Source organism: Eubalaena glacialis, chromosome 2 (assembly GCF_028564815.1).
Source record: "Eubalaena glacialis isolate mEubGla1 chromosome 2, mEubGla1.1.hap2.+ XY, whole genome shotgun sequence".
NCBI classification, from domain to species: domain Eukaryota; kingdom Metazoa; phylum Chordata; class Mammalia; order Artiodactyla; family Balaenidae; genus Eubalaena; species Eubalaena glacialis.
In genome coordinates, this window is record NC_083717.1 from 20,723,701 (window position 1) to 20,737,065 (window position 13,365).

A 13,365-nucleotide genomic window follows, 5' to 3' on the forward strand; every position below is an offset into this window, starting at 1 on the left:
TAATTTTCCTTTCATTATAATCAGATTTTGTATGGATTTCCTTTTTTAAGTTTGAACTTAGGAAACAGTGTGCCCTTAGATTTTAGTTCGTGGCATATCTTTCTGTTCCACTTCTTTTGAGATTGGGTGGGTCTGGGGGGGGTGAACAGAGTGATTTTAAGGAAAATTTTTCTCCAGTTCAAATTGTAACAGTTTCGTATTAACTAGATCTCTGTAAGTTTATCAGTTTACATATCTAGCAGTTGTGTAGCCGTTAAGAACTTCAATTTTTCCCTCTAATAAGAGGATCCGTGTGAAGGCACATTAGAAGAGTAGCAGGATACTACAGGGGAAAATGGGCACAAGGCGTTCCTTATTTAATACTTTTTATTGAGCAATGAGCCAAAGAAGAGAGGAATAGGTTTTAACAAAAGAACCAGGGTTAAAATCTTATAAGTCCTTCATGTCTACAGAATATATGACTAATGGGTTTACACTTTATTCTGAGAACTCCAGGATCTGGCCCTACCTTCCTTTTAAATTTATTTATTTATTTACTTACTTTTGGCTGTGTTGGGTCTTCGTTGCTGCGCACAGGCTTTCTCTAGTTGCGGCGAGCGGTGGCCACCCTACCTACCTTTTAAATGTCACTCCTACTCCTCTCCCCTTTATACTCTATAGCAGGGCTGGTAAACTTTTTCTGTAAAGGGCCAGATAGTAAATATTTGGGGCTTTGCAGTCTTAATGGTGGCAACTATTCAACTCTGTCAACGCAGTGTGAAAGTTACAGGTGATATGTAAATGAATGAGCTTATTAGCTTTGTTACAATAAAACTTTATTTACAAAAACAGGCGGGGGGCCACATTTGGTCCACAGAGTGGGGTTTGCTAATTCTTGCCCTATAATCAAATCAAATCACTTGCTATTTCCTAGACCTGTTTCTCTGTCAGCAATGCCCATGACTGCACAGCCACATCGCACCTGTCCTTCCTGGTCCAATTTAAATGTCACCACACCTCCAGCCTACTCCCATAGCACCCACTGAATCATGCATTCAAATATTTGAGCATCTAGTAAGCATCAGGCAATGTATATACGAGGGTGTAAATAATGTTCTTGCTGTCTGGTTTAGCCTGTCTAATGAAGGCTTCAGACAAGAAAGTAGACAAAATGGCTATGACAAGGTGACTGTGGCGAGTTAGGGAAACATAGTATGGGTGTCAGTTCACACTTTTGGGGCAGGGGGTCTGATATGGAAAAACTCTGGAGATGAAATGATTGTCAATAATCTAAAAGAAGTGGGCGAGAGTTAAACAAAAAGGGACCAGGGGTAGTTAGATACGTATTTTGGAGAGATCACATTGGCTATAGTGTGGAAAATAGGAAACAGTATGGACAACTGAATATGGAAAAATTTAGACAAAAGTTAAAAGTCACCTAAAGTAGAGCCATGGTGATGGGAACAGAGAGAAGCAGATGGAGTTGAGGGTTATTTAACAGGAAGAATCGACTCTTCGTATAAAATTCTATTTTTTACTGTAGTTGTTCATCACCCATGCATTTCACCTTTGCTGGACTTTATATGTAGAGGAAAGAGCCATGTCTGAGGCATCTGTGAACTCTGCACAGAGCTGAGAGTTTGTCTCGTGTCCAGGATGCAGTCACTGTAACTGCAGTGTCAGCTGCCTCCTCACCATGTAGGTCTGTCTTGGCCCTCTGGCCACCAGGACACGAAACTTTCATAAAAAATCCAGTGATGCTACTCGTTTTGTGATTTTTCTAGACTTATTGCAGGTTGGCGGGTGGCACAGAGCATCCTGCCTCCTCTTTCCTCCTCTTTCCTCTTAATCTAGCCTGAGTCTCGCTAGATTACCCCGCGCCCATCATTCAGCACACACCACACCAACCCTGCTCCTCCCAGAGTCACCCTAAGACATTTCGCATTTTTCTTCTCTCCATGCAGAGAAGTTCAGCTCGGTGATTCAACCACCACCACGACAAAAAACCCTGCAAGTCTAAAATGAGTAGGGCTCTTAGCATGACAAAGATCCCTCTAGTTAATAATTACATCCACCATGGATGTTGTTAGGGTGACGTGATAATGGTAACAACCAGAACCAAAAAAGTCTTAGCCCCAACTATTTGTTGAATTAAACATCTTGGGGAAATAAATTAATGCTCTCTATACCCTTTTCCTCCTACTTTGACCTTCCCAACTCAGTGTTTCAATAGGGTTGTTCCCCAGATTTTAGATAATCTATTGATACTTTGGCTGGGTATAATGATTTCTCCTTGGTTAGACAGACAGTAGAATTAAATAGGCAACTGACCAGTAACATGCCGTCAGCTTAAGACACACGCCCATTTCCCAATTAAGTGAGCGGCAAAAGTGAGAACGGGGTATACAAACCCCGCACGTCCAATCCAACCTGAAAGCAAGGAGTCCCAACATAAGATTTCATTTGGAAAATAAGCTTAGAAAGGGAAGCCCCTATTCAACCATTTTATGTTGTGTGACAAACTACAGGACTCACGGGCTGACAGATGCAACGCCGAGATCAATCAGTCCAGCTCCCTCACCTGAAGGTGTGAAAACCGGATGCAGAGGCAATGTAATGATTTTCCAAGGGTTGCACAACTATTTTGTAGAGCGGCCAAGGCCAGAACCAGTTCTCTGCTTGCTTTCTGTTCTGTTCTACTTATTTCCCTTTCTTTTTATAAATTTATTTATTTATTTTTGGCTGCATTGGGTCTTCATTGCTGCGCGCTGGCTTTCTCTAGTTGCGGCGAGCGGGGGCTTCTACTCTTCGTTGCAGTGCGCGGGCTTCTCATTGCGGTGGCTTCTCTTGTTGCGGAGCACAGGCTCTAGGCGCGCGGACTTCAGTAGTTGTGGCTCGCAGGCTCTAGAGCGCAGGCTCAATAGTTGTGGCACACGGGCTTAGTTGCTCCGTGGCATGTGGGATCTTCCCGGACCAGGGCTTGAAGCCGTGTCCCCTGCATTGGCCGACGGATTCTTAACCACTGCACCACCAGGGAAGTCCCCATAGATCAGTTTTAACCAGTCCGGTCAGCGATCAGAGCCCCAGGTCCTGGCAGACTCAGATTCTTGCATCGTCAACTATCTAAGGTGTCTCTCAAGCGTTAGAGGCTGGAGGACAGGCTGGGTGACTTGTTCGTGATCAGCCTGGCCTTGAGTCTTGACCTAAGGGGCAGGGCCAAACACGCCGTGGACTCTGTTGCCTAATTCCCCAAACAAGAAGCTGCCCTCCAAATGAACCCGGACTCTGCCTGTACCTAGGAGAGGAAAGGAAGCAGAAACAGAGAAAAGCTGCAGTGCCAAGGGCTGGTGAGCCAGGAATTCCGGGCCAGAAAAGGGGCACGTGGCCCTTGGCTGAGAAAGTTCCTGTCTACACCTCTATTCCCAGGAGATGCTGCCGCTGCCTCTCTCGGGCAGGGACGTTAAAGAGGAAGACGTGGGCCTCGGGGAAGAGGCAGAGCCTGAAGGGCAAGGCAGCGAGCACAGGCACATCTATGGAGCCAGGAAGCAGATGAGAGGTTGCCCAGGGCCCAGGGCAGTTGGAGGAAAGCGGGGAGTGACTGCTAGTGGGCACGGGGTTTCTTTTGGGTGATGAAGATATGTTAAATTTGGTTGTGATGATGGTTGCACATCTCTGTGAATCTACTAAAAGCCACTGAATGGCATACTGTAATGGGTGAGCCACAGGGTATGTGAATTACATCTCAATAAAGCTGTTACAATACATTTAAGAAAAAAAAGCAAGGCAGTGGCCCAGTGGCCCCATGTGAGGAGGGAAGAGAGCTGGCGCCCTGGCCGGGGTGGGCCCTGCTTGACCACTGGTGCTATTGGACGAGAGATTTGCTAACTCAGTTCCCAAAGAACTAAGCAGAGAGGAAATGAAGATAAGGAAACATAGCAGCTTTCTTGGAAAGGGGTGAATGGAAGAGAACGAACATTTGTCCCTAATATTTGGAAGGTAGTAGGCTGACAGCAGAAAAATTTTTTTTAAATTCCCTTTCTATCAATGAAGTTTTTAATGCGCCAATTTGGGATGTGGAATAAAGGGAAGTTCTTTAAGGCTACAAATCTCCTGATGCTAAAAGAACGGTCTAGAAAACCATCCCTCACCTGTGCTACCCCACCTACCATGCTGACTGCAGGTGATGTCTACAAGCCTCTCAGGGAAACACTGTTTTGCTTCAAGAACTTGGGAGTACATACATTTCTACCCTAATCTATGTATTATGATGGTGAAGAAATAATTTCTAATGTATTCAAACCAGAAAGTTCAAAACGCCAAATCTACTGCATTTCTACCCTAATCTATGTATTCTGATGGTGAAGAAATAACTTCTAATGTATTCAAACCAGAAAATTCAAAACGCCAAATCTACTGCCGTAACTGGAACGCACGCTGAACAAGTCTCCCACGAGGAGGAGGACAGAGTCCCGGCCTGGTGCCATCTATCCTGTCCTGCAAAGATGACAGCACAATTGTCCCTCTAGTCCCGGTGGAGCTCTGAAAGGAACACGGTCCTGGCTGGATGACCAACTCTTACAACAAATGCGACCAGCAGTGATAAAAGTCAGCGATCCTAGACATACCTATGGGAGTACAAATGTGGGACACGAGATTTGTTTTTAGGCAAATGGCAGAGAGGAAAAAACCTTTGTTTGTTTGGCTGAACAAAAAAGTCGAGAAGGTTTAAAACACTCATACTAAAATAACCCCCACCTAAAAAAGCCACTGAATTAACTCAGTTCTTAGGCTTTTTTCCTTTTGTTTTGCTTTTCTTTTAAACAAAGAAATTGGATTTAACGGCAGATTAAGACAACAGTGGTAACTCCTTGTAAAGGAGGAAAAAAAAAAAAAAGAACCAGCAGAACTTATCTGTATCGTCAACCAAAAAAAAAAGAAAGAAAGAAAAAAATATTTTTTTTAATAAATTTATTTTATTTATTTTTGGCTGTGTTGTGTCTTCATCGCTGCTCACAGGCTTTCTCTAATTGTGGCGAGCGGGGGCTACTCTTTGTTGCAGTGCGTGGGCTTCTCATTGCGGTGGCTTCTCTTGTTGCGGAGCACGGGCTACAGGCACACGGGCTTCAGTAGTTGCAGCACGCAGGCTCAGTAGTTGTGGCTCGCGGCTCTAGAGCACAGGCTCAGTAGTTGTGGCGCACGGGCTTAGTTGCTCCATGACATGTGGGATCTTCCCAGACCAGGGCTCAAACCCGTGTCCCCTGCATTGGCAGGCGGATTCTCAACCACTGTGCCACCAGGGAAGCCCAGAAAGAAAATTTAAGAAAGATTATGATGGCTAAAAAAATTTCTTGAGATGAGTCAAGATGTCTTAACCCCCAACTCTCCCAGGTAGGCGGCCTTGGGTATTTGTTCGGGCAGAATGTGAGTTGATGGTTACATTCTCTTTCTACAAACACCAAAATGATCTCCCTGACACTTGAGCAAGGCTTTATTGACTTAAAAACCCAAGGTGATGAGAGACGCCCCCCAGGAGCTGAAACACAACGTAGGGGCAGCGAGAAGAAAATAAGAATCAGCGTCTTCTGTGCTTCCGACCCCCCTGTGAATGCCACGCTTTACTTTGGCAACCTCATAAGAAAGACCATAAGTGCATGTGGCCTTTCCCACGGTTTCATTACAAGGGCTTAATTAGGGTTATTTCTAACTAGTCCCTGTTGTAATTTTTCACTATGGTTAACGTAAACCTCTTCTTGTGGCCGGAAAGAGACACAGACAAGCCCGCGGGGGATGACATATGTGTGCAGTTTTGATTACAGATGGAAAGAATCATGGCTTTGAAGGACAACGCTGGGCTCCCTGGCCGCCTTAAACTTCTCTGAACTGGCAACGTCATAAAGCGGTCCCGACTGAGACGGAAACGCCTTAAGCGCGTGGTGTCGTGCGTGAGACCCCACATAAGCTTGTCACACGTCCCAGAGCTCCGCGTGGCTGTCGTGTCACTAAACTGTGAGTTCCCGAAAAGATTAAAACCGAGTTTTATTCCATCACCTATCCAATCTGGTATGTAGCAGGCATTTACTGCATGTTTACTGAATTCAACTCTCCTCAAAGCAGTTTAGCTTTGTATTAAAATAGCTGCTCTGTCCAGGAAGTTTTGGGTTCAATCTGGGGAAGGAGCCAGAGCTGAAAGGACAATGTGGTTACTACTGGCCAGTCTGCTTCTCCTTCCCACGCCTCTGTTCTGTCTTCTCCTTGAAACTGTCTGGCGACAAGCATGTCTGATTCCTAGTGTCCTGCTTAGACTTCAGGCGGAGCCAGCCATGGAGACGGCTTCGCCCCCGCTTGCTTTACCTTCTTCTTCCACGACCGATGGGTGAGGCCAAACGACCTCAGAGGCTTTGGAGAAGGAAGGGGTGATCAGGAGCTGACGACCGCTGTCTGATCACAGGCTTATTATGTGACTTGAGGGCTATAAGATTTGTCTGCTAAGGGACCGGGCAGGGTTTCAACACAGTTCACTGAGTATCAAATCTCCAAAAACTCAGCAATGAATTTGGATCATTGGTTTTGCCCAAGTTAGAGATAAAAATGAATAGGAAGTACGCTTGGGGATTTGGGCTGTTTCCAATCCACCCTCAAAGTGGCACACACATTATGAAATTCCTTAATTCCTATGGGTATTAAGAGCATCCCCTCTTTTCAGCTAGTTAAATCATATTCCTTTCTGGAGGAAGCTTCAGGGTGCCTGCAGGGCACAGCAGGCTTCAGACCATGTGCAGAAGAAGAACCTAAGGATCCTGGCATGAGGCAGTACTGGTCCCTGGCAGTGCACCCCGGATGTTTGATGAGATGTGTGTCTGAGATACTGGCCTTAAGAGCTTAAGAATATGTCACCTTATACCCAAAGCTTCCTTTGTCACCTTAAAGAGCTATCATTTATGAATGTCTCTAAATCCTTCCTGAACCTTTTATTTTGAATCCCCATCACCTCTCGAGGTGGTAAGTTCCAGGACTACACTACCAACTGTACTGTACTGAAGGTGTCCTTACAGTTCAAAGGAAAAAAGAGACCCTCTTAGTCAAGTATACAAGGATTTGGCCAGTTTGCTCTTTTTTTAAAATATTTATTTATTTATTTATTTATGGCTGTGTTGGGTCTTCATTGCTGCGTGTGGGCTTTCTCTAGTTGCGGCGAGCAGGAGCTACTCTTCGTTGAGGCACGCAGGCTTCTCATTGTGATGGCATCTCTTGTTGCAGAGCACGGGCTCTAGGCACGTGGGCTCAGTAGTTGCGGCATGTGGGCTCAGTACTTGTGGCATGCGGGCTCAGTAGGTGTGGCTCACGGGCTCTAGAGCACAGGCTCTGTAGTTGTGGCGCACGGGCTTAGTTGCTCTGCAGCATGTGGGATCTTCCCGGGCCAGGGATCGAACCCGTGTCCCCTACATTGGCAGGCGGATTCTTAACCACTGCACCATCAGGGAAGTCCTCGCCAGTTTGTTCTAGTTCTAGCTATACATTTTGCTAGAAAATGTTCAGAGGAAGAATTCCTTACAAGAAAAACAATACACGTACACAACCACAACTAGCCTCGTGAGTGATAAAAAGTTCACATACTTCACCCTCCTAGAACAGCCTGGGTCATGACGGCGGCCACGTGGATAGCCACAACAATCCTACCTAAGCGGCTATTTTAATTTTTAACTTGTACTGGCTCAGGAGAAAGGTTTCTAAAAAGCAAAGATCTGTCATCTTCCAGGCCACACTTCAACTAGTGTTTAAAAACTTTACAATACTCTCATTTAACTTTAGGCATTCATGTTTTATCTTCTTTTTAAAAATAACCGTTGCTTAAAAGAAATACACACTTCTATAAATTGGAACTATCTTTTACTTAAAGAGCCCTCCAAGGGGTGCATTTAATCCCATACAATCTGGAGGCCTAAAAACACTGTTACTGACAAATCTTTTATGAGGTCAGGGAATAAAGAACAGGGAGTGGGGAAACTACTACAGTTGACTGTCGTTCTAAAGAGACAAGTCATAAAAAGACTGAGGATTTAGAATAAAAACATATAGACCCTCCCCAAATTTAGACTCCCTTCTACCATCCCATCTTTACTGGTCAAAGAAGGAAATTCAGAAGGCTACTGATAAGAGATGGACAGATGGGAAAGCATAGATCCAAACAAGATGACGGGGCAGGATGAAGTGGAGTTGTTCTCTACCTGGGGCTAACAGGGCACTCACAGGAGCTTGTACCAGTAATTAGGAAGCACTGATTAGATGCTGGGCATTTCATCTCTACCGGTAACCCTTGAGGAAGAATTATTATCCCACTCACTCCCCACCCTTTTAAACTAATGAAGAAAATAACTAACGAAGAAAGTGATTAAGTTACTTTTCCCAGGTTCCAGAGGGAGGCACGATTGGATTTGAACCCGGGCATGTCTCCAGTATCCTGTGTTTATTACTATTCTGAGCTGATTTTCAGGATACTGATTAGTATCAGTAAAGAAAGCAACTTGAAAAATGCATACGGATTTCTGGAAGGACTTAAGAGAAATTATAAATATCTTGGGGAACGTCCTTCTGATCTGTACTCGACTCCACTGTGGAACCTACTTAGCCCAGCACTAAGGTTCACAAAGCCCTTCCAGCACCGGCGGCTCATAGGCATAAATAACACTGCTCACCTCGCCCATCCTGACCTCCTGAGATTTACATGTGTAAGAGATTTATAGTCTTTTCTGTCTTTGAACCTAAAGATAATTCTCATATCTTACCAAAAAATACGTCCATGATAAAATAGTTTTATAATAAACCATTTCTCCTTGTGACTCCGGAGTTGAAACTTAGTAGACCTCCTTTCAAAGAAGAGCTTTTGCCTCTGAAGATGAATTCCTGGGTCTGACGTCCTGACAAAGAGTCAAAATGATGCATATTCTCCAAATCTGCCAGGTGATGGAATGAACACCCCACCTGCCTAGATGGACACTCTGTGAAGAGCTGTATTTATATGGTGGTCTCTTGTAAACTCCCCGAATTCATTTCACAGTCTCGCTTCTTCTAGTTCAGACATCTTATAGCTGCTCTGGTGCCTTCAGTCCCTCTAAAAGGCTCTGTTCCTTTTCTCCTACACCTTCATGGTAGGGAGTGTGATGCGCCCCCCAGGTCACCCTGGGGATGAAGGACCTGGTCCCCCATCTGTTGGGAATGCTGCTGGCAGGTGGCCCTCAGCTGTCAGTCCCCTTTGGGGACTGTCTCCAACTGAAAGGAACTGTCTTGTCAAGGTCGTGCCTCCCTCCAGGGATGTCCTCATCCCAGGGCTGATGGCGGAGTGGGTATCCAGGCTCCACTCTTGGCCCAGCAGCGCCAGGGCCTCCTGAGGAACAGCTAAGGCCTCTGTTGGGTCTGCCTCACAGCCCAGCTTCTCTCTTTGCCCAAATCCTGCTTCTTCTTCCTTCCAGATGTTGAGCCCAGGAACAGCCCTAATAAGCCTCCTGTACTGTAACGTTGTCCATCTCAGAGTCTGCTGCCTGGGGAAACAGATCTGCAGCCTATTCTGTCAGGGTGGACCACAGCCACTAGAATGCAAGCTCTGCCTCTGTCCTCACCTCCGAGAACAGTGCTTCAGTATTTGAGCAAAGGGATAAATCACCTACATAGAACAGATGGAAGGCAGTCCTCCATGGACGGGTTTGCAGAGCTCAATCAAGTCCTTTCTGTCTTTGGAGTATATGAGTTTGACCCACCACAGAGGATGTGGTGAGAGTGGGTATGAGTTGGTTCATGTGAAGAATGGACCCTATATGACTACAATGGAGATAGAAAAGTAGCAACTTTCCTGCCCCAAATTCAGCGCACTTGACACACCTGGGGTTATGGTCTCTCCCAGGAAGAGACAGCGAACAGGTATTACTTCAACTTTCTATCAAAAGAGGCCATGGTACAAAGGATGTTAAGAGATTTGCCTCAAGTTCAATAAGAAAATGAATGTGAAAGGCAAGAAAATAATTCGAGCACTGACTCATAATGCACTATACCCATTTCCTCAGAGACCGAGGTCATCTGATGACCATTCTCGACTTTATTCCCTCCCCACGCACACAGGGCAGCCCTTTAGACTATGGTTCCTAAGTTATCCACGCCACGTTTTAGAAACACCCTCTACATCAGAGCAGAGCTGCTTCCTAACTGTGCTCTGGAGAACAGACCCCACTAATGACTGGAGTATTAATCTGTATGTCTTTCTACCTATTCTTTTAACATTTTCTTTAAATACAGTTTTTAAATTAAAAAATTAGTCCCAAATTCTCTATTCTTAAGGATTTATAGATTCTCAGATATTCAGAGAGTAATTTGTAATATATTTTTCCTTTGGCGAATCAAATAATATCTATTACATACTTACCATGGTGATTGAAAAAAAGAAAATATGCAAGTAGGAGCCTATAAAATTCTATTGTTACTATTAACTGCCCTCTGTACACTTCTTTCTTATGTTCAGCATAGCTGGGGTTAATTTTAGGGATCGGTGTATCTTTAGAAAATTTGTGCTCCCATTGAAGATGGGCTGAGATGAACAATGGACCATTATTATTGAGATCCAAGGTGGACTCTCTCCTGTCCTTCCCTCTATGAATATGAAGGTCTCCATCCTGAAAGGTGAATACCCTGAGTGGTGGGGAGGGCCAAAAGATCATCTCTTAACTTTAAAGACTTTTTGTGAAAGTTCCCAAAGCTTGTTGACACTTAATGTAAAGGTCTGGATGCCGAGAGAAAGGGATAGGAAAGCATTTATATTTGTAAAGGACTTAAACATCTGTTTTAAAGTGAATTTGATGTTATCCTGTGAGGTGTTTCCTTTCTTCCAGTCATTGGACCTGAAAGGCAGGTGCCCTGGCCTGGGCTGGTGGCCACCTTCAGGCATGGCATGCTCTGGGTCTTAGCAGCCAAGTTATCACTGCTCTGGATTTTGTGCAAAACTTAATACGATTCACACTGAAATGCCGCTTCAGAGAGCGAGTATTCCAAGACGTCAAGCTAGTTACCCCAAAAGGATGTTGTAAGATACTCCTGATAGGGGGGCGAAATCAGCCAACATTCAAGCACACAGAGCACCAGAGAAACAGGGACTCACCAGAGTGAGACTTCTGGGACGAGAGCTGCTGGTCCGACTCTCCAGACTGCTTCCTCTGCTCAGGTCACCGAGCCTGCAGCCGGGCAACAAGTCAGGGTCCATCTCCCAAGAGTCTGACTTCTGGTGATGGACAGGCATCCCCACAGTAACCCCAGCCGCTGGCTCAATCACAGGAAGTGGGGAAGGGGCCGGTGTCCCATGCCTAAGTAGTGGGTCACCTCTGGAGGAGTAAGCACAAGGTGACAAGGGTTAGTGAGCTCAGACAGCGAAGGCCTCATTCCCCCAGGACGAACAGGCGTCACAAGATACAGTCGGCTGGTCCACAGCCTCGACCGTTAGGACTAAGATAATTAGGACCCCCGAAGTCAACTTGTTTGGTGATGCTCATTTCCATTTCTCCTTTATCTCCTTCTCCATTATGAAGACGTAAGAATTACTTTATTTTATTTTTTATTGAAGTATAGTTGATTTACAATGTTGTGTTAAGTTCTGCTGTATAAGCAAAGTGATTCAGTTATACATACATATATATTTCTTTTTATATTCGTTTCCATTATGGTTTATCACAGGATATTGAATATATCAATATTTTCCTGTGCTGTACAGTAGGACCTTGTTGTTTATCCCTCCTATATATAATAGTTTCCATCTGCTAACCCCAAGCTCCCAATCCATCCCTCCCCCACCCTTCTCCTCCTTGGCAACCACAAGTCTGTTCTCTATGTCTGTGAGTCTATTTCTGTTTCGTAGATAAGTTCATATATTAGATTCCACATATAGGTGATATCATATGATATTTGTCTTTGTCTGACTGTATCGTAATTTCTAGGTCCATCCATGTTGCTGCAAATGGCATTATTTCATTCTTTTTTATGGTTGAGTAGTAGTAAGAATTATTTTTAAGGAAAGATGGGTGTACTAAAAATTTCTTTGGTACTGAAAATTTGATGAAATAATGTTCTGGCGCCGTCCTCTGCTCTTCGGGTCTGTACTTTCACGCTCCGTCACACTCAGACTCAGGCTTTCCCTGTACTGCTTATAAATTCTATTCTTTTCTGCCTCAGACACCACATTATGGTTCCTTTTCCAGCCTTGTTACAGTTCAGAGTTGAGGTAAAGTGACAAGAGCTAACAAATTACTAATGGAAGTTTGGTTGACATCTCCGAAATTCCAGACTCTTTGGAGGCCATGATGCTACCGCAGTTTCTACATAAAATGCTAAGGTCCCATCAGTTAATACCATCGGGAAGTTCATGTTCCCACTTTCAGGAACAAGGACACTGAAACCGTCCCCCCACGAGCCCTAGTCTCATACAGTCCTCTGACTGTTCCAGCAGGAAATTCAGCTCAGCCCCTGAACAACAGACAACTGAGTTCAACAAAACCTTCCAGAAGACCAAAGAAGGCTAGTAGGGAATAAGGGAATATGCCTCCTGTCCATTACATATGACCTGATGTTACAGCAAGTGAGGAAATAGATGCTCACCCCTCCCTAGACTGAAAGCACCACCAGGTGGCCTTATGAGCCCTTAAAGAATCCTGAGGGGCACGTGAGCTAAAACCACCATAGGTGCCATCTGGGGGGCGGGGGGGCGGGCAGTGAGTCTTCCCCTGACAACAGTGAGAGGAAACACAGGAAGCGAGGTACTGATTCACCTCCAGTGAGGGACCCGGGGGACCGTGTGCTCGGTGGGGCAGGACCTGGAACTTGGCTCCGGATCTGTGCAATGAGACAGCACATGGGTCCCTCCATGGGGCGGAGGGTGGCAACTGACTACACCATCCGAGAGCACGCCTTTCTCCTGTGCTACTAGCATTTTAAAAGCTATTCTGATGCTGTAAAACTGTAGTGTTTAGACTTCTACAAATTATTCCCTTGAAAGAAGATGAGGAAGCTAATCAGAATTCTCCAGAAGGCAGAGTCTGTTGGGGAGAAAGTGGAAACCTTGGTTCAATATCCTTCATAGGCTCAAGCTGTCAATCTTCTTTCATCTCTTAAGGAATTGAGAACCAGGGGCTCCCTGGTCCTAGTTCCCCAGGAGCCAAAAATATAGAATTGCATGGGTGAGCCACTATGGGGAGTGGATTTCTGAGCGGGGGGCAAGGTCTGCACTGGAAAGGGGAGAGCGTGAGATGAAGAAGCAGGAGCAGATCCGTCTGACAGAGCAGCCAGAGCCGTGAGTCTGTGAGGTCATGACCACCTCACAGTATCTAGTCTCCTTGCCCAAACAAGGGCTCACTTTTT

At 45.2% G+C, this 13,365-nt stretch overlaps 1 protein-coding gene across 3 annotated transcripts in view; it reads right to left on the reverse strand.

Moving 5' to 3' along the window:
- PROSER2 (proline and serine rich 2) overlaps positions 1–13,365 on the reverse strand; it is a 40,158-nt gene that overhangs the window by 10,592 nt on the left and 16,201 nt on the right. For all 3 annotated transcript variants that reach the window (XM_061181635.1, XM_061181638.1, XM_061181636.1), the window contains exon 2: positions 11,120–11,339. In XM_061181635.1, coding sequence (XP_061037618.1) covers positions 11,120–11,257 — 138 coding nt within the window. In that variant the 5' untranslated portion in view covers positions 11,258–11,339. The remainder of the gene's footprint in view (positions 1–11,119; positions 11,340–13,365) is intronic.